Genomic DNA, 19779 nt, shown 5'->3' on the forward strand with positions numbered 1-19779 from the left:
AAGCCATAATCTAAGGCCAGTTTTAAGATAGCTATAAGCTATAAATGGTTAACCAGGGAATATACTTTCATTCTGAAACTAAATCAGGCAAAGCTGGACAGTCAGTCTGAGACTTTGAGATCAAGTGACATCAAGTGTTGCCCAGCTAGGATGGCCTTCATTTGTTCATTCATCCATCCCTCCCTCTAGATCCAGAGGAATCGACCCAGAGCTGTTCATTCAGGATCATAATACCTTGGTTTTAATGGGACAGCCAGGCTGACAGAATGGAAAAGGCCATTATTCAACCACCGGAACTTAAAGCACGAAAGGAAACATGGGGAATTAAAAAATAAAAATAGAAACATCAACAACAAACTCGCGTAGCATTCTCCGCTGTCCGAACAAGGGAAACGACTGACAGGTGTCGAGGGGGAGGGGGCGAGAGTAGGCTAGGCTACTTCTGCACACGTTCTCTATCCCTCTCTGTCAAAACCCCCCCAGGCTTTCTCTGTGGTCCAAGTCTGTCTGGGAGCGAGGCCGGGCGGGCAGGTCCAGCCCAGGAACAGTCGGTGGAGGAGGGACAGGGGAACGGTCGGTGGAGGGACAGGGGAACGGTCGGTGGAGGAGGGACAGGGGAACGGTCGGTGGAGGAGGGACAGGGGAACGGTCGGTGGAGGAGGGACAGGGGAACGGTCGGTGGAGGAGGGACAGGGGAACGGTCGGTGGAGGAGGGACAGGGGAACGGTCGGTGGAGGAGGGACAGGGGAACGGTCGGTGAAGGAGGGACAGGGGAACGGTCGGTGGAGGAGGGACAGGGGAACGGTCGGTGGAGGAGGGACAGGGGAACGGTCGGTGGAGGAGGGACAGGGGAACGGTCGGTGGAGGAGGGACAGGGGAACGGTCGGTGGAGGGACAGGGGAACGGTCGGTGGAGGAGGGACAGGGGAACGGTCGGTGGAGGAGGGACAGGGGAACGGTCGGTGGAGGAGGGACAGGGGAACGGTCGGTGGAGGAGGGACAGGGGAACGGTCGGTGGAGGAGGGACAGGGGAACGGTCGGTGGAGGGACAGGGGAACGGTCGGTGGAGGAGGGACAGGGGAACGGTCGGTGGAGGAGGGACAGGGGAACGGTCGGTGGAGGAGGGACAGGGGAACGGTCGTCGTAGGGCGAGCCCGGCAGCTTCCCGCGTCGAGGGTCACCGGGTCGACCGCGTGCCAGTCTGATATGAGCCCTTGGCCGCGAAAACAATCGAGGCTCTCTTTCCTTTCCTCCGTTTCTCCTCTTTTTTTCTCTCCTCCCCTAGCCCTTTCTTAAATCTTTTTTTTGTGTTAATCTAGCTATCACTCTCTCGTTTGGATATGACTATGTGGACAGGAATGGCAGCTAGTCCACACTCGCTTGAGTTTTCACTTTTTCATTGCGATTTGTTTGTCTTTTTTTTCCTTGGCGTTGGGTGTCCGTAGATATGATAGGCAGTCTGGAATTGAGACAAAAAGGGTTTCACCACAGGCTTTGTTTCTAAAAAAAACACAAAAAAAACAACATAGGTTGTCTTTTTTCTCTCTCTCCATATTGTCCTGGAATCAATCACGAGTCAGTTCTGAAAATACAATGGCAAGTAACATCATCATCCACTAAACTTCAACGTAAACGACAAAACGTATTTGTTTTTCACTCCCCCGTCTGATTCGTTTAGCTTATTGAATGAAAGCAAGATCTGTTGTTTTTTTCTTCTCTAAGCATCGTACCAACATTCATTGATTTCCAATACTGTTTGAAGTTTTACAAAGACATAAATATCATAGGATACAATAATACAGTATACTGTATAAAATACAAAATAAAATCGATATACTTCTTTAAAATGATAATCACCAGAGGTGAGCCCAGAAGAAGAAGCTTTGACACCAGGCTAAAAAAAAAAAAAAGTATTCTTACCCCCTGAGGTCCAATGGTAACAACCGAGTCTCCAATCACACCGTGGCCCTGTTTCAATACTCTAAAACCTTTGCTCCCCCCTTTGATAAATACCTGATCTGACATGACTGCATTGGTATAAGCCATACAGACAACTGCATGCTTTCACCCATCCAATCAGGCTAAATCAGAATATTACCTCAAGTGAGTAAGGAAGGACCTGTGCTCCCATGTGAAGGACTATGAGACTCAAACAGGCAGGAGTGTCCTTCCAGCATTACAGCCAGTTTACCAGTCTGCTCCTGCAGTCTGGTCCATAGACCTCTCGGAGAGAAAGACCTCCCTCCTCCTAGAAGTGCCCCAACCAGAGAAGAAACCAGTAGAGCTGAAGGACTGTTTAGATGAAGAGAGTAGTTTGAGAGTATGTAAACAGGGCCCAACACCCCATGCAGTGCACTACATTGGAGCAGATAGGGAGAGGCACACAGGGCTCAGGTCAAAGGCAGTGTACTATGCCAGGGTATGAAGAGGGGAGCAGGGCGTGAATGGAGACGCGGACACCTGTGTGTATTATGTACATAACGCTAGTTTGGGTCAAATTGCTATATTGGCCGGGCAGAGAGCACGACATCACGCTACGGAAAGCTAGAAGGCACAAATATGGGAGGCAGCGTGAACCTCGAGACCTGACGACGGACATGGCGTCAGGGTGGGGTGTGGTGGTGGGGGGGAGTAGTTAAGAAGGAAGGAGGGAACACATCAAATAGTTTCAGTCTGAGGACGATGAGGCAGTGAATCAGTGAAGTTTTAAGGCCAATTTACACACGGCCGTCCAATCGGGACGCCCGAACAGTTAATATGACGCAAGACCTGACCAATCACACAGGTTTACAATAACAAGAGATTTAAATATTCCTCCTAACCCCTCCAATCTCTTTTTTCTTTTCATAGTCTAGCCAGCTCACTATATAGACATCTCTCATCAAGGTTAAGTGAATTATATTAAAACAAGGCTTTTTTTGTTCTTTCAAAGGTTGGTATTATGCACAATATATAAATGTATGTTACAAGAATATACACGGCCTTTAGTCAATCATATCCTAGTCAAGAATACATCCAAGCATTCAGGGTGAGGGCTTTGGCTTTGTGAGGTTAGTCTACATACTTTATGCACAGATATGAAACGCACATAAAAAACGCACCATCGAAAATCAAAAGCACGATAAACGCAGGAAAGTCAAAAACAAAGGAGGGAAACCCGATATGGACTCAATGGATCGAACTCCCCACTCGACACCACGCGTATGTAGTCACCCACACACACACACACACACACACACACACCCCCACACACACACGTGTCCAAGTTTACCCTTTCCTCACTCACACACACAAACACGCACACACGCCCACTCTCTCTCACACACACACACACATACACGCACAACACGCACGCTGTCTGAAACCAAAGGGAACAGGAAATACAAAGAGCGGGATGAAAGGTCGGGTTGGGTTCAAAGTTCAAGTTTGTCATTCCTCATGTGCAAGTCAGTATAAAAATGCTACAACTCGTACAACGGCGGCCATCTCGACCACACGGGGGCTCCGGGGCGAGCCACTCCGGGGTGAGATGACCAAATAAAAAAGAAAGTAAGGAAGTTGGGATGGGGGGTTGAAAATTGGCAGGACAACTCAATCAATCAATTGACAATGCAATGCAGTTTCTGATCATCATCATCCTCTTCTTCTGCTCTCTCTCTCTCTCCCTTCACCCCTGGGGAGGGCGGAGCCACCGGGGGAGTCCGCAACGCGGCGCGGAGGACCGTCGGCCAGCGCCGCATCTCCGCACGCCATCCCTCCATCCACCACTCTCTCTCTCGGGGGAAGACGAGTCATCCCTCTCTCCCCCGGCGTTCGTCCTCCTCCCCCTCCCTCCCTCCCTCCCGTCACTCGCTGTCGGTCTCCAGGTCGGAGTCGGACCAGTGGACGGGGGGCAGCTTGCCGCGCCGCTGCGCGTACTCGATGATGGCGGTGTAGCAGAAGTAGTACTGGTCCCAGGTCTGGATGCTGAAGGCGCGCTGCGTCCGCATGCGCCGCACCGTCTGACGCACGTCCACCGTCCCCGTGTCCTCCAGCCGGGACAGGCAGATGTCCAGCGTGCAGAACGTACCTAGGGGGGGGGAGATAAAAGGAGGGATGGAGAGGAGGGAAGGAGGAGAGGAGGAGAGGGAGACAGTAAGGAGAGGGACGGAGGAGAGTGGGGAGGGGGAGACGGAGGAGAGGAGAGGAGGAGGAGAGGAGAGGTGGAGAAAAAGACAGGGGAGGGATGGATGTGAGGGATGGAGAGATAGAAAGGAGAGGGATGGGAAGGAAGGATGGAGAGAAAGAAAGGGGAGGGATGGAGGAGAGAAGAGTGCGAGAGAAAGAAAGGAGAGAGAGATGGAGAGAAAGAGAGAGTCGGAGGGACGGATGAGATGAATCTCATTAGAATCAAAAGTTCATTTGTAGCAGTAGTGCCGGACCGGGGTGGGGGGGGTCTTCCGTACCTGTGCGTCCGATGCCGGCGCTGCAGTGCACCACCACGGGGGGGCCCCCCGGAGGCCCCGCCCACCGGGGGCCCAGGGCGCGCACCGCCGCCTCCTGCCGCTGGCGCACGTGCTCGCGGAAGTCCAGCATGGCTGACGCGCTCTTGGGCACGCCGAAGTCCGGCCAGCTGACGTACAGGTAGTGGGACACCTCCCTCCTCTCCCCAGTCTGAGAGAAAAAGAGGGAGGGGGGGGGGGGGGAAGAGAGAGAGAGAGGGAGAGAGAGGAAGAGAGAGAGATGGAGAAAGAGAGAGAGGAAGTGGAGGGCAGAGAGATGGAGAAGAGGGGAGGTGGTCAGGGAGGAGATGAGTTTGCTGGCGGAGTCGGGTTTGGGCAGTTGTACTGTGAGAGGGTGTGGCTACGTGTGTGTGTGAGAGAGAGAGCGGGCGGGGGCGCTCACCTGGCTGTTGTAGAGCTCCAGGTGGGAGAGTTTGAAGTCCTGGAACGTCTGGACGTGTGTGTTCCTGACCAGGAAGTAGCCATGCTGCTCCGTCCTGCCCTCCTCCAGCGGCCAGTACTGACCACACTTCACACGGCCTCGCTCCACCACCCTGGAACCACACACACACACACACACACACACACACACAACAAAGTCTGTTTCCCTCTTGTGCACAAATATTGAACCCCCCCCCGCACACAATTACACACACTCTCACTCACACACGCTCAAAACTCTTTACCTGGTCGTCATGACGATGATGAGCACCATCTGCTCCCACACCATGCGCCAGAAGTCACCGAAGGTTTTTGGCAAAGGACCTGAGAACCACAACAACAACAACAACAGTCAACAACAACCATGACCACACACACACTCACGCCGAGGTCCGATCACAATGTAAGCCATGGAACCAAGGCCAACCGAGGTTCAGAAGACTTCACTTGAGCTCGGGACGAAGCAGTGTTGGCCCCAGTGTGTGATGGGGTGTGTGATGGAGAGTGACAGGCCGATCGCTAGATTAACGCCGCTCAACATCCGTTCTACGTCCCTATTGGACGGCGGAACGACTGGCTTACCCTGAGTGGCGACGTAGGCGCTGTTCCTCTTGTACCCGTCCATGAAGCTGGCGTTGATGTAGTCAGACGTCTGGCGAGAAGACGCACCAGAGGACAGGAATGGCATTAGAGGAATATTCCAACCACAAGGGCCTCTGAATATAATGTTCTACTTCTGCCACCTGGTGGCGAGTTGAGCTCATTGCTTCATAGGACGCAAAGGAGGAGGATACGAGGCAAAAAAACAAAACAATGATTGAATGTCATTTGTTCTTTTCATGAATTTTATTAAAGGAGACAAAATGGCGGTTACCTCGTCCTCGTCGTCGCACAGCTGGCAGAGTCTGACTCGTGATTGGTCCAGACAGAGGACATCACTGTACCTGTTCTTGATCTGATTGGAGGGCTTCCTATGGAGGAAGGGGGAGGAAGGGCGGGGACAACCGCATCAGACATGTTGTGTAGCCAGGTTATCACGGCTACGCAACAGCACATATGGTTTCAGTAAACAACGAAGAATGGTTATTGTTGTCCGGACTAATACATTTGACTGTGGGCTAGCTGGGGTGTCCAGTAGTCCATCCAGAGTCTTGGAGAAGTTGAGGAGGACAGAGAGAGTGAGAGAGAGAGAGAGAGAGAGAGAGAGAGAGAGGGAGAGAGAGAGAGAAAGAGAGAGAGACGGTAGGTGGGGGAGTCTTACTTGGAGTAGTCGAAGGTTCCGGCGGGCGGCTCCTTGCGGATCTCCTCGTACTCCTGGTAGATGCCCTTCTTCTTGCTCTTCTTCACGTGCTCCACCAGCTCCTGCACCGTCATCCCCCCCCGCTCGGGCATGTGCACGGACACCTCGGCGTCCAGGCAGGGGTCCTCGTCCTCCTCGGCCCCCCAGGACGACGACAGGGCGGGGCACGGGTGCTGCGGCGGCCGGGGGAGAGATTTCTGAGGCAGCGGGGGCACCCCTTCTCCGTCCTCCTCCTCCTCCTCCTCCTCCTCTTCTTCCTCCTCCTCCTCCTCCTCCTCCTCCTCCTCCTCCTCATCTTCCTCCCTCGGACCATCGTCTTCCTCCTGCTCCTCCGCTTCCCGGCCGGCGGCGGCGGAGTCTGTCGACGCGTCGCCCCCTTTGTGGTGCGCCGGCGTGTCAGGGGGCGTCTCGGACTGGGGCGGAGGCTGGCGGCCGCGCCCGTTGACGTTGTTGGCGTTGGCGCCGTCGCCGGCCCCGACGCCCGCCCCCCCGGTTACGGCGGAGCCGTTCCAGTGCTGGTGGTTCCCGTGCGGGCGGTTGGTACCGCCGGCGCGCGGGCTGTGGGCCTGACCAGCGCCTCGAGTCCTGCCTTCCACGCCACCACAGTGGTTGTGCGGGTTAGCATTGCTGTCGTCATAGCAGTTGGAGTTAGCCGTGGCTAGCTCGGAGGCTAACGGCGGGTTTGTGTGGGGGCCGGTGGGGGTCTGGGCGGAGGTTAGCGTAGCGCCGGCGCCAGCGTTGTTGGGATCCAGGCTGTAGGAGAGCAGGAGGCTGCCCACGCAGTCGTGCGTGTGCGTCCCACCCGCCGAGGTGTGTGTGTGTGTATTGACGCAGGACTGTATCCAGGCCACGTGGCTGTACTGGGACGTTCCGCCCAGGTGCTCGGGGAGGGAGGACACCGGGATGTGATTGGCCAGCTCGTGGGCTTTCACTGTGCACACCTTAGAGAGACATGGTGTTATTACGCACGCACACACACACACGCACACACGTGCACGCACGTGCACACACACACACACACGTGCACACACACACACACACGTGCACACACACACACACACGTGCACACACACACACACACATACCCTTTCTCTGAGCTTTTCGCGGACGAAGAGGCGCAGGACGGCGAAGGGGGCTCGGAACCAGAGGGGCGACGACACGATGAACACGCACTTCAGACGAGCGGGGAACGCCCCCTAGGAAGAAACGTGCACACACACACACACAGACGCGTCATTGACCTCCCCTCCCGCTGCGCTTTGAGAAGACAGCTAGAGGAGACCCGGGAGAGCCCGGTGGGATGGAGCCCCTGAGTCTTACCTTCAGCAGGTTGAGGATCTTGACGCAGAGCTCGTAGTCAAAGTTTCCGTAGCTGGAGTTGGTCATGTCGTAGATGAAGATGAGGCCGTCCTTCTGGGTCTGAACACTGGGGGGAGGGAGGGAGGGTGAGGGGGAAGAACAAAGAGCAGATGGATATGGAGGAAGAGAGGGATGCGCTTTTTCACATTTTATTTTAATCATTTAACCAGGAAAAACCTGTTGGAGTCTCTTTTTCAAGCCCGCCAATGAAAATAACCTGTCCGCAACTACCCTCCCACCCCCCCCCAACAAATCGCTCGACAATCAAACTAATATGTCCGCACCCGCCCACCACAATCAAACTAATATGTCCGCCCCCCCCACCCCCCCTCCCCTCAACAAATCGAAACGATACGGTCCACTTTTGGAAGAAAAAAAAACGAACCCCCCCCCCCCCCCCCCCTCCACAAGGCTGGCTACAGGCCTGGTTGAGATACTAGCTCCTTTTCGAGGAAGACAATCAAAATGGACCTGTTGAGATACCATCTCTTTTTCGAGGAAGACAATCTCTTTTTCTCTGGGACAGAGCTCAGTCCTCACTCCCCTCAAGCCATCGAACCGCTTGTGAGGGGGGATTTAAAGAACCGTTTGTGAGAGGGGATTTAAAGAACCGCTTGTGAGGGGGGATTTAAAGAACGTGAGAAAATGCAGCGTCCTGTCTCACCACTCTATGGCTTTGTCCAACTGATAGATGATCGCCTGGAGCACTGCCTTGTGGGTAGTGACGTCGGGGCGGTGGAGGCGAGCGGTGAAGAGGGCGAGAGCGGCACCGTTCGCATCACGACCAGGCTGGAACACACACACAGGTTAATAAATACACACACACGACTCGCATACATACTTTCTCTTTCTCTCACACACAAACGCGTGCGCACACACACTCCAACACACACACTCACTCACACACACACACACTCACCAGGACGGTGAATTTGCCACTCAGCAGTTCGAAGCGCAGTGGCTCCTCATCTGGGTTGATATTGAAGATGCCCTCTTTGATTCTCGTGTTCTGATTGGACGAACGCGACCGTTTACGAACAGGGAGATCAGGGACAGGAAGGAGAGATAAGCTGACCGTGTCAATTTGCACGATGAGGTGGCAGCAGAGTCGCAGCCTATTTAACTAAAGCCTGAGTTATGTCACAGTTCCCAGCACTAATGTGGACATTAATGACGGGTGATGAGCAGGCTAAACGGATACTGATTCAATGACTAAGATAGGAAGCAGAAAGACTTAGTCATTAATTTTCTCTCACACACCTTGTATGCCTGGAAGAGGTCAATGGCTCGGGTGACGTCAAACTTGCGGGCCATGAGGAACTTGACGGCCGTGGGCTGGGAGACCAGAGCAGCGCTGCGCGGCTGCTCCCTGCTACGCACCTCGCTCAGAAACTCCTCCACGGCCTGGAGGAACGGGGGAGGGGGGGAGGGCGCCATAGTTCGTACCAACCATCCGTAACTCAGATTTAATGTGCAACACACACACGCACACACATATCCTCCTCTCTGCGCGTAGACACAAACTTGCAAGAACGGAGACGCGCATTAATAATAAATCGTGATCCTTAATCAGAGCAGGCTGTGCTTAATACTGGCACTCGGGCACAAACAGGGGTTACAGAACAGCCAGCAACTGACTTTCCTAGAAAACAGAAGAAGTGGTCTAGAAAGAGGAACGAAAATAATTTCGAGTAATGTTAGCTAGTAACGTTAGACTGGTCTAGCTTGGGCATCTCTATGAAAAGATGTTTCTATAACCTGTGCGGCAACGTGATGAATACTTTACTAATACGTCTCAGGTTTGCGATTCAACAAGCAGGGGGTAGCTAACGTTAGCTAGCATAATATCCTTGAATAATTGGCTCTGACTGGGCGGTACTGCTCTCATAACTCAATTCCTGCTCGTTTTCGTGCTCAAGTCGACTGCAAACACATGCAGCTTGCATAGTGGAGCATTTCGACAAGACATCTGACGTTTCCTATCCAATGACAAACCCGTTGCGTGAAGAGGAAGCGCTAAGCAGGCAAGCCGTTTCTGAGGACAACAATGCTAGGAACTGGGAGATGAATTCTGTGAACTGTCGACCGTCAACTTGATAGCCATGCTATCTGGAATGCTAATAAGACGAGGGCCAGGCAGCCTTCGTAGAATTTGCCACACATCTTCACCACAGGCCACTAAACACAAGCTAACATGATCATTTAATGCCCCAAACTCTACAATTTGCCCCCCCACTTTACTTGCTTTCTCGTGGTTTCCTGTCTCTCAGCCAGCTAGCGTTAGCAATGAGCTAGCTGGCCAACCAGATACATGTGGTGTCAAGCAGACATGTTAGCAAGCTACCGTTAGCTACTAGCTGGCTAGCGAACGTAGTGGTCGTTATTCTAGCTTGGTGTTATTCACACGGACAGCTGCGCTACAAACAAGCAGGACATGCTGTCAACGTTTGGGTTTGGAGCCAGCTGGTTTTTTGGTTCCGCTAATTATCTCGCTAGTATTATTACCATCCAAGGCATACAACCAGCCCCCCAGTGTCACTTGAATTCAACTAACTTAGCTTCCTGGCTACTGAGCAAGCTAGCATCCTGGATACAACTTAGCAGGCTAGCTCTCCAGCTGCTGTCACACACGGGACTCGGCCGTGACGGGAGGGGGCGAACGGGCCACGGCTATTTACGAGCCCGTATCACCCCGAAGGACCACAATGAGACCCAAACATATTCTCGTAAATCGTGCGTATTGGGCAGTGAACGGGGGCGACAAATAAACACTTGCAACGTGAGAGAGAAGCGATATTAAAATCATTAAGCGAGCCTTACCAGCTCTTCTTGAGTTGTCAGGGCTTCCGCCATCTTGAAGCCTCGGCAACGTCGCACGGGCGCGCCCACTACTAAGCGCTCGCTCACGCACGCACGCCACGAGCGAGGGTGGCAAGAGCAGGCTACGGGTCGCTGCAGGGCTCAGAGACTCATACGCAAATCGTCACAATGTCAAGAAAAACCAATATTTGCTTTATTGGCGATTTTTTATTTATTTAAATTAAATTTATTTTCAAGGATGAATCAAGTATGATTCTCCCGCATTCAGGGTTAGTAAAATCCACGTTAGCTAGAGTCTGACAAACTCAGCTAAAAATGTTCCCTATCAGATTCTATAAATTACAGTCCATAGTGCTACACTGATTTATGTAGTCTGTCTGGGTACTACTGGAGGTGCATTAAGGAGCTTGGGCCAGTTTTCCCCGAGGAAATGTCTGCGGCACAGATCAATCTTCATTTAGAAAAGCAGCACCCACCAGCCAGCAGTTAGGCCTACAGCACTCAGTGGGTTTGGGAACTGTGCCAATTAATCACTTTGCCTTCCCCATAGGTGTGTGTGTGTGTGTATGTGTGTGTGTGATAGTGTGTCTGTGTATGTATGTATGTGTGTGTATGTGTGTGTGTGTGTGTGACATTGTCCACCAGTTCCTTCTTTTTCATTGCACCAATTGCACATAAAAAGACAGGACTTTTCAGCCTGCTAGAACTTTTGGATGTCCTTTTAAAAAAAAGAGATCAGTCATGCAGCACATTGTAAATGTCACTACGGTGGGTTGACCCAGGTGCTCTAAATTATAGAGAAGCATATTGGTGGGTGTGAAAGAGGAACTAGATATGGGGGATGTCTGGTGCTGGAGAGGGTTTTAATAGCACAGCAAGTTATGGTAATGACAATTACAGTATATATCCACTCAGTAGCCTGTACTGTAAAGACCAAAGTAGGCCTACAGTAGGTTGTCAGGGTGATACGTCGATAGATGGAACACTGAACACAAAAAAATAATTTCTCCTCAGAGCAGGACAAGGAACACTTAAGCTGGAATTCAGAACATGGAACAGAATTTCACGGAATTGGCTTTGAATTGACAGAATTCCACAGAGCACCGGAGTGGACAGGGCAGAACTGAATAGAATAGAACGGAGCAGAATAGAACATGGTAGAATAGAATAAAGGGCAGTTGGTTAACTACAACACGTACCATGGCTTCAACCAGGGGAACGCACTGCAGAAGCCTCACCCGCAGGAGGAGAGAGAACCTCACTGCCCTGCCTCTCTACCACCACGGGAACCTGAGGGAGAAAAGCCAAGGAGCCAAGGTAGCTAACCACAGTCTGTGTGTGTGCGCGCTAGCGTGTGTGTGTGTGTCTTCTATTATATCATATCTCATTCCATTCTATTCAAACTTTTTTCTCAGGTCTTTAAAGAATATTTCGCTGAGCTCAGAGGCTCTACCGTTTTCCTCTACACGGATGAGCAGCATGATACAGTAAGAAAGCAGAGCAATAAACATTCCACGACACATTCTATACACAGTTCATAACTGTAATAATATAATGTTATATATGTATGTTATATATATGTAATAATATAGGCCTAATATGAGGAATATACATTCCACGACATGGCTGTTGTTTCTTATCAGGTGTACTGTAACAGTATTGTGGTCCTGGTGAGACTGACAGATGTGTCTCGAAACTCGTTGCCTGGAAGTCCCTGTACTTCCTCTAGTGGCCACATCTGTTTATACCCACTGATATGAATAACTCTCTCTCTCTCTCTCTCTCTCTCTCTTCCTCCTTCTATCATTCATCCTCCCCTCTCTCCAGTACTCTAAGAGGTTAGAGCTAGTGGGTCTCAGTGGGATGGAGTTGGACTCTTGCTCAAGGAAAAGTCCATGCACCTACACCCTCACCCTCCCCCATGAGACAGTTCACATCCAGGTATGATCACAGGGGACAGGTATGTGTGTGCGTGTGTGACGTGTGTGTGTGTGTGTGTGTGTGTGTGTGTGTGTGTGTGTGTGTGCGTGTGTAGCGATCTATTTCTTAAAATAGTCTCTTGTTTATGGCAGGTGGACAGCCCAGATGCAGGAGAGGAATGGAGGGGATTCATCATGACTGTGGCTATGGTCTGTACACACACACACACACACACACACACACACACACACACACACACACACACGATATGATGCTCTGAGCTCCCACTCTCCCTCCAGTTGCAGATTCCCACCCAGCTGCAACTGCTTCCGGGTCAAAAGTTAAGGCTGAAGGAAGTCCTGGACCAGGAAGGTCAGAGGACTGGACATCCCGTAATCCTGACCCCTAGGGTTAAAGGTGTACCCATGTGTCCTAGCACCTTGGAGCCACTGTGAGTCATATCCTTTCTCCTTCTCTGCTTCGTATCAACATGTTGATGAGAGCAAATTCCTGGTGGACATGTTTGTCTTCAGGAACAATATGAAATGTAGGGGAGCCTCTTTTAAGAACTGAGACGCAGCCTCTGTCCTTCCAGATGCTTCTACCCTGTGACGCGTCAAGAGGCGGAGCACATGTTGACCGACAGACCGCTGTACGGCGACGTCATCCTGCGCCCGTCAGCGGCAGAGAGCAGCAGCTTCGCCCTCACCGTGAGACACACAACCTCCAGGTGAGAGGAAACGCGCGCACACACACGCGCGCGCACTCACACACACACACACACTCACACACACTCACGAGTTCTCAGTTTGTGCTGCTCTCCTGCTCTCCTCCCAGTGGTGGACCATTTCTGAGGCATTACAAAGTGAGAGCCAGCGGCTCGGGCTTCATCCTGGAACTGAATCCACCGGTGAGTGCTTCCCCTAAATGTGTTCTCTATTTAGACCTCCGTCTATAAAGAGCAGACTGAGAAACCACCACTGTTGTTTCACCCTCACGGGACGACTCTGGTTTCAATCAATAGAATGTGAGTAGCAAGGCAGAGAAGTCAAGTCTCATATTGACCTAAGAGGACTTGATTGGTCCATCTTTTCACCTGATAGGCCGATTGGCGGTTCTTATAATTGTCCGGTCTGGTAGTAGAAACCTAATGACCTCTTCATTCTCTGGGTCAGGTGACTGCTTCTGGTCTCCATGAGGTGGTGGATACTTTCCTGAGCCGGACGAGGGAGCCCCTACGACCTCACTTTCGACCTCTACCCCCTACCCCCAACGATACACACTCAGGTAGACCACGCCTCCCTCTGAGAAATATGTCTCTGTGGTGTTATTACATTTCATCGCATGGCCAATTATCAAACGAACCCACTGCTCATCTGATTTAAAATCTCTTTATAATCTTTCTAGAGTGTCCCAGTGACAGCTCGCAACCAACAATCACATCATCAGCACGCCAGGCTTTATCTCGGGCCAGCCAATCATCATCCTCACACTGCCTGCCACCACAGCCAAGCCCGCCCCTTTTCCAGAAAAACTGAGATGATTGTAGGAAGGAATGGGGTTTGCCTCAGAACCAACCAATCACAGTGGCCTTATTCCACCAGTTTGTCAATAAAGAGGCGGCACGCCAACTTGGTCTTGAGGATGTCCTGAAAACTCACATTTTTATTGGATCATTGGTTGTCTGTCACAAGAATGTACATCCACATAACACCCATATCATTACAATTCTTTCTTTTTTTCCTTTTACATTTTATGACATCATCCATTGAACAAGGAGGACTAGCATCATGTCATGATCGATATTTTCTGTGCAAAAGACAAGTTTGCCAGGTCAGGGGTCGGGACAGGGATGAACACAGTAGATAATCATTTTAGTTTGCTTTCAATCAACGGCATGTTCTGGCTTCAAGCAACAAGCTCGGTGCGTTACATGTGGATGGCATCCTGTCGGTCTCAACAGTGTCAGGCCTCAAGATCCCCACTAGGGGGCGCTCTGCTGGCAAACTACCCCTGGGCCTCATCTCAATGGTGTAACTTAGCCTCCCTCCTGCCTATCACCTGTTTTCATTTCAATACTCTAAAATGCATCCTCCCTACCTCGAGCTACTCCCTGACTGAACTTGATTGGACTAATGAAAGCCTGTTCTCTACAATTCCTCCCAAACCAGTCAAGGGAGGAGAAAAGGTTACATCTGGAGAGTATTTGAAAGAAAAAGGAGTAGACATGAGGAGGAAGCCACTAGACTTTTGAGACGTCTCCGGTGACCGACATTAAACCGGCTCAATATTTCCAAACAACAAAAACGGTGTGAATAACAGACTAATAAATACATGAATCATCATGGACACACATCCATAAACAACTGTAACAAAGACTTAAAAATGCTTTAAAATGCATTGGAGTGTGATGATAAGAGTTGGAAGATGTTTAATGTCCAATGTCTTAACACAGATAACCCCCAAGTCACAGTATGCAACACCTACCCTTTCAATTCAATGTCATTTGTGTTAGTTATCTTTAGAACAACCGTTAACTTCTTGCTGGTAGCGAGACGGATGTACTATACGTTCTTTCACGTTTGATACCGGAGGCGACTTCTGTGGCGCAGAGATATGGTTTAAGGTTTCAGAGGCAGTTGAACACAGAACACACAGTCATACTCAAAAAAAAAAAGAAAAAAAAAAAGAAAATCTTTGGTGGTTCTGGAACTTTCTAGCGCTTCAGTCTTCCCATTCCGCTCTCACCTGGGAGCGTGTGCAACGAACACAGAGTCAACCCGTTTCTGGAAGTGGGAAGGGTTAGCGTAGCAGCCTCTCAAAGCCAAGCAAATACAATGCGGCCGTCGTCATCGTCCACGCGTCCACCCACGCGAGCCGAACGGGAGCGCCGTGATGACGAGGAAAGGCTGGGCTCCTATTGGGCGCCGTGATTCGATTACGCCCACAATCAGATTCTGATGGACTTTCCGGGCCTCTCACTCATCTTTCTCTCTATCCCTCCCCTTCTCTCTTTTACTCCCTCTCTCGCTTCCAGACAACACAAACAACAGAACTTGGGTTTGTGGGTTTGTGTGTGTGTGTGTGTGTGTGTTTTGTATGCGAGTCTGTAAACACTTTTTTTTTTGTATTATTATTAGCAGAATCCTCATCACTAACACGAGAAGGTCATTAATTAAGGCATTGGCACAGACAGCTCTCTGTGTTGAACCAGCATAGAAAACAGAATGAGGAAGAGAGTAACTATGTACACAGTCAAGTGCTACTTGGGTCGTCTAGTGGTCCACAGGGAGGAGGGGGGGGTGGAATATGGGGGGAGGTGGTTTTGGAGAGAAGAATGGGTTAGTTTTAGGGGGGGGGGTGATTTTGAGGGTTGAGGGGCTAGTTTTGGGAATTGGAAGGGTGGTTGGGTACAACAGGGTGGTTTGGGAGAGGGGGGGGGGATGTCAGGGCTTCTCTGCGCCCCCGTCCTGGCTGAAGTAGTATCGGACGGGGGGTCCGGGGAGGTCCTCGTCCCCGTCGGCCTCCGGGGCGATGGACACGGTCAGGTCCACGTAGCGGCGCTCCACCGACGGCTTGACCAGCTTCTGCATCCTGGGGGAGAGTCGGCAGAGAGTCGAGTCAGATTCACAACGGATTCGGGGAGAAGCGAGAGGGGAGTCAGGAGGAGAGATGTCTCGGATTCAGAACGGCTTGAGAGCGAGAGAGATTCAGGAGAGCTGCGGAGGGAGTGAATCGATTCAGAGTCATTCGGGGATAGAGGAGTGAATCGGTGACTCGGTTCACGGTTCTTACGTGAGTTTGAGCCTCTTGTTGTGTCCGGGCATCACAGGCACGTAGAGCATCTTCACACCGTGGACCACCATGGTGGGCTCCACGCCATACTTCTCCTGAAACAACAACAACAACATTAACCCACGGAAGAATTCAGCTTAATAACTAAGTAAAAGAACAAACACATCAAATGAGAAGTCTGTGACATATAATAGGTGTGTGTGTGTGTGTGTGTGCATATGTCTTACCCTCACAGCGTTGATGAAGTCAGAGAGGGTGAAATCTTCGTGGCCACACACTGTCCAGCGGTCCCAGATAGAGAAGGAGATGTTGTCCCTGAAGGGGTAGATATACAAGGAGGGTTCAAAATCGTGTGTGTGTGTGTGATACTGTGGGATCTGTATACTGTACAGTAGGAGAACTGTTTACAAATGTATCACATTCTGTTATCTGTGTGTGTGTGTGTGTGTGTGTGCGTCTGTGTGTGTGTGTGTGTGTGTGTGTGTGTGCACGTTACCTGATCTCGGTCCTCCTCAGTGGGGCAGCCTCGGTGAAGACCACCACGGGGATGGCCAGGTTGAAGAAGCAGTTCTTGAACGACTCAAAGCCGTAGCCTCCCACCACCTTCACCAGCTCCAGAGCCACCTGAGTCACAGAGTCACGACTCACAAACGACTCAAACGACTCATATTGTCAACAATTCAAAACCAAAACTAAACTGTCTCATTCAGGTCTCTTCAAAAACACACGGTACCAACTAACGGTCGATTAGTTGGTACCGTGCGCTCGTAAACGTTTGGCGGGGGAGGCGTGTCCGTTTCCTGGTTCTCACCAGTCCGGCGACGGCGGCCGTTGCCGTGGCGATGGCGGGGATGATCTTGCCGGCGATCCGCTTGGTCTTGAGGCGGTCGGCCGCTTCGATGGCGTACATCCTGGCCCGCAGCGCGGACGCCGCCGCCACGAAGTCCATGTGGCCGTTGCTGTCGTCGTCCTTCTCGAAATGCAGAGGGATCATGTGTAGCCTCTCTATACGCACGCACGCACACACACACACGCACGCACACACACACACACACACACACACACACACACACACAAACACGTGTCATCAGTATTTTCTTTTCCCATAGCTGGAAGATGTCGCTAAACCACCGACAAACAGTGCATGTGCGGGCAGATGTGTGAGCAGAAGTGTGTGTGTGTGTGTACCTGGCGTGACGTTGTTAGCAGCGATGGCCTCCTCTAGCTGAGTGATGGCCTGCCTCTCCTCCTCACTGCTCAGGGACAGCTTCAGCTGGTCGGGCTTCTTGGCCGCCTCGTCCGTCTCGATGCGCTGGAGAAAGCAGGAAGTGAGACTTCAGCCAGGACAGCGACCCAGTACCCAAACACGCCTCCTCTCTCTGAACAGGGGAAACAAATCCATCTGTCCGTACGTCCGTCCGTAATGTCATATTCCTGACCTTCTCTGCAGGCCGGTATTCTGGGATGTGGACGTCGGAGAGAACCCTGGACACGGCTTCCTGGGAGAGATCCTACACACACACACACACGCACACGCACACACACACAACACACACTGTTATTCTTTATTCTGCACAGTCAAAAGGTTGTGATTTCTCTTAGAATATCGCGCGTGTGTGTGTGTGTGTGTGTTTGTACGTGTGGGTGGGTGAGTGAGTGAGTGTATGTGTGTCTGTGTTTGTGTGTCTGTGTTCACCTTTTCTGAGTAGGGTATATTATAGATCCCCGCAAACAGTCGGGCCCCGCTGACGACAAAACTGAAGTGCCTGATGAGGGGAAAAAAACAGAAGAAGAAAGGGATGAGGGGAAGAGGAAGAGAGAGAGACGGAGTGAGAGAAATATAAAGGCTCTAGCTACTGGGAAACATGGGGCTCCACTCACAGAGAGTCTTTCATGTCAAACTCGATGGGAGAGGGAGGCCTTTTCGGTGACTGCCAGAATAAGCCTGGGGACGAAGGACAGAAGACAATTGTTGACGGTAAATGGACCGCACTTACACAGCGCTTTACAATGGCCTCTCATTCACCCATTCACACACACATTCACACACCAGTGGCGGCAGCTGCCATGCAAGGTGCTAGCCTGCTCATTGGGTACTCGGTACCTCGCCCAAGGACACTTCGACGTGTGGACAGGAGGCGGCGGGATTCACAACCGCCGACCCTACGATCATTGGACGACCCGCTCTACACCTCCTGAGCCACGTCCGCCCGGAAGAAGCCACTGCTTGAAACCTGATAAGTGTGTGTGTGTGTGCGCGCTTGGTTGACTTACTGCCATCTTTTAACCGTGTGTCCAGGGGGAAGGAGTGCAGCAGTTGTAGCGCCTGTGTGAAAAAATGTGCAAAACAACATTATGTCTCTCAGAGAATAACAGCTTCTTTCTATGTAATATCAACATCCCTTTATCTTTCAGTGAGTGTGTGTGTGTGTGTGTGTGTGTGTGTGTGAAAAGCGGGCTGGTGTTAGCATACCTTCCTCTTGAAGTACTTGTCGAACTTGAGGCGTGCCAAGGTGACGCAGTGCTCCCATTGGCTGGGCCGTCTGCTCAGCAGCTTAACGACCTGGAACGCCCCCTCTAGGCTCTCCCTCGCCTGCATCCTCTGCACACACACACGCGCACACACAGACACACACACAGACACACACACAGACACACACACGCACACACACGCACGCACACATACACGCACACACACGCACACACACGCACGCACACACATGCACACACACACATACGCTTACTTGCCGGGCGTAAATGAGTAGTGAAACTGTCAGTTGGAAGTCTGGTGGTCTGTGGCTGCTCACCTGCAGTACGGCCTCGGCTGACGAGTGGGTCTGCCAGAACATGTTATAAATGGAGGGCTTGTGGGAAAAGGCACTCTCAAACTACACACACACACACGCGCACACACACACACACACAAAGGAAGATTAGAACAAAAGATAGAACAGAATGTGGACAGGTTCTAGAACATGAGCTACCAGGATGGAACGTGGGAGGGAGGGTAGAAGGCCGGGGTGGTTCACCTTGTCTCTGGCCCACTGGATGGTGTGTTCTATGACGGCAGGGAAGGACTTGAGGGTGCAGAACGGGATCTCCTCCTCTGGAGGGTCCCTCTGTCGGTAACAAATAAAGATTCAAACATTCAAAACGCTACAGCGCCCGCGCGGTACGACCCCGCCCGCTCGCGCGCACTCACATGGCTGTTGTAGGACTCGGTCAGGTTTGGCACGATGATCTCCGTGTGCCCCTTGGTTCCCATGGTACCGGAGTCCAGGAGAGCCTTCTGATTGGACACGCTGCGGCTGCGGGTCGACCAATCACAGGAGTGCCTTAGCGTTAATCAAAACGGCCCGCGCCGAACACAAGTCGCCGGTCAACGCAGTCTAAGCCCCTCCCACCGCTCCGCCCCCGCCCCGCCCACCTGTCGACGTAGCGGCGGGCCTCCACGTTGTCCAGCGCCGTGACCACCAGGTGCAGGCGGGAGTAGAAGGCGTCGTTGTACACGGCCTCGGTGGCGGGGCACACCTTGTTGAGGTGGGCGTCGACCTGCAGCTCCGGGTTGATCTCCCGGGTGGCGGCCGCCGCCGTGGTGCTCTTGGGTTTCTGACGGGAGAGAGAGAGAGGGGAGGAGAGAGAGAGAGGGGGGGAGAGAGAGAGA

General features: G+C 51.9%; 2 protein-coding genes across 3 annotated transcripts in view; both read right to left on the reverse strand.

The window, feature by feature from the left end:
- Positions 1-892: 892 nt before the first annotated feature.
- Positions 893-10434, reverse strand: ptpn9b (protein tyrosine phosphatase non-receptor type 9b). The gene is made up of 13 exons (XM_084454515.1): positions 10401-10434; positions 8841-8984; positions 8500-8589; positions 8245-8369; positions 7542-7647; positions 7307-7417; positions 6183-7162; positions 5796-5892; positions 5504-5573; positions 5167-5245; positions 4884-5034; positions 4445-4652; positions 893-4068 (listed from the first exon to the last, which is right to left on the reverse strand). Exons 1-13 carry the CDS (start codon positions 10431-10433, stop codon positions 3845-3847), a joined length of 2418 nt encoding a protein of 805 aa, XP_084310641.1. The 5' UTR covers position 10434; the 3' UTR covers positions 893-3844.
- A 3548-nt stretch (positions 10435-13982) lies between these two features.
- uba6 (ubiquitin like modifier activating enzyme 6) overlaps positions 13983-19779 on the reverse strand; it is a 13214-nt gene continuing 7417 nt past the window's right edge. For both annotated transcript variants that reach the window (XM_084454512.1, XM_084454513.1), the window contains 15 exons: positions 19543-19724; positions 19318-19423; positions 19145-19234; positions 18923-19003; positions 18589-18717; positions 18390-18441; positions 17997-18060; positions 17812-17881; positions 17555-17626; positions 17304-17427; positions 16927-17120; positions 16612-16739; positions 16343-16430; positions 16116-16210; positions 13983-15914 (listed from right to left, as the gene is read on the reverse strand). In XM_084454512.1, the coding sequence (XP_084310638.1) occupies positions 15767-15914; positions 16116-16210; positions 16343-16430; positions 16612-16739; positions 16927-17120; positions 17304-17427; positions 17555-17626; positions 17812-17881; positions 17997-18060; positions 18390-18441; positions 18589-18717; positions 18923-19003; positions 19145-19234; positions 19318-19423; positions 19543-19724 (1623 nt within the window). In that variant the 3' untranslated portion in view covers positions 13983-15766. The remainder of the gene's footprint in view (positions 15915-16115; positions 16211-16342; positions 16431-16611; positions 16740-16926; positions 17121-17303; positions 17428-17554; positions 17627-17811; positions 17882-17996; positions 18061-18389; positions 18442-18588; positions 18718-18922; positions 19004-19144; positions 19235-19317; positions 19424-19542; positions 19725-19779) is intronic.

Source organism: Borostomias antarcticus (genome assembly GCF_949987555.1).
Source record: "Borostomias antarcticus genome assembly, chromosome: 20".
Taxonomy (NCBI): domain Eukaryota; kingdom Metazoa; phylum Chordata; class Actinopteri; order Stomiiformes; family Stomiidae; genus Borostomias; species Borostomias antarcticus.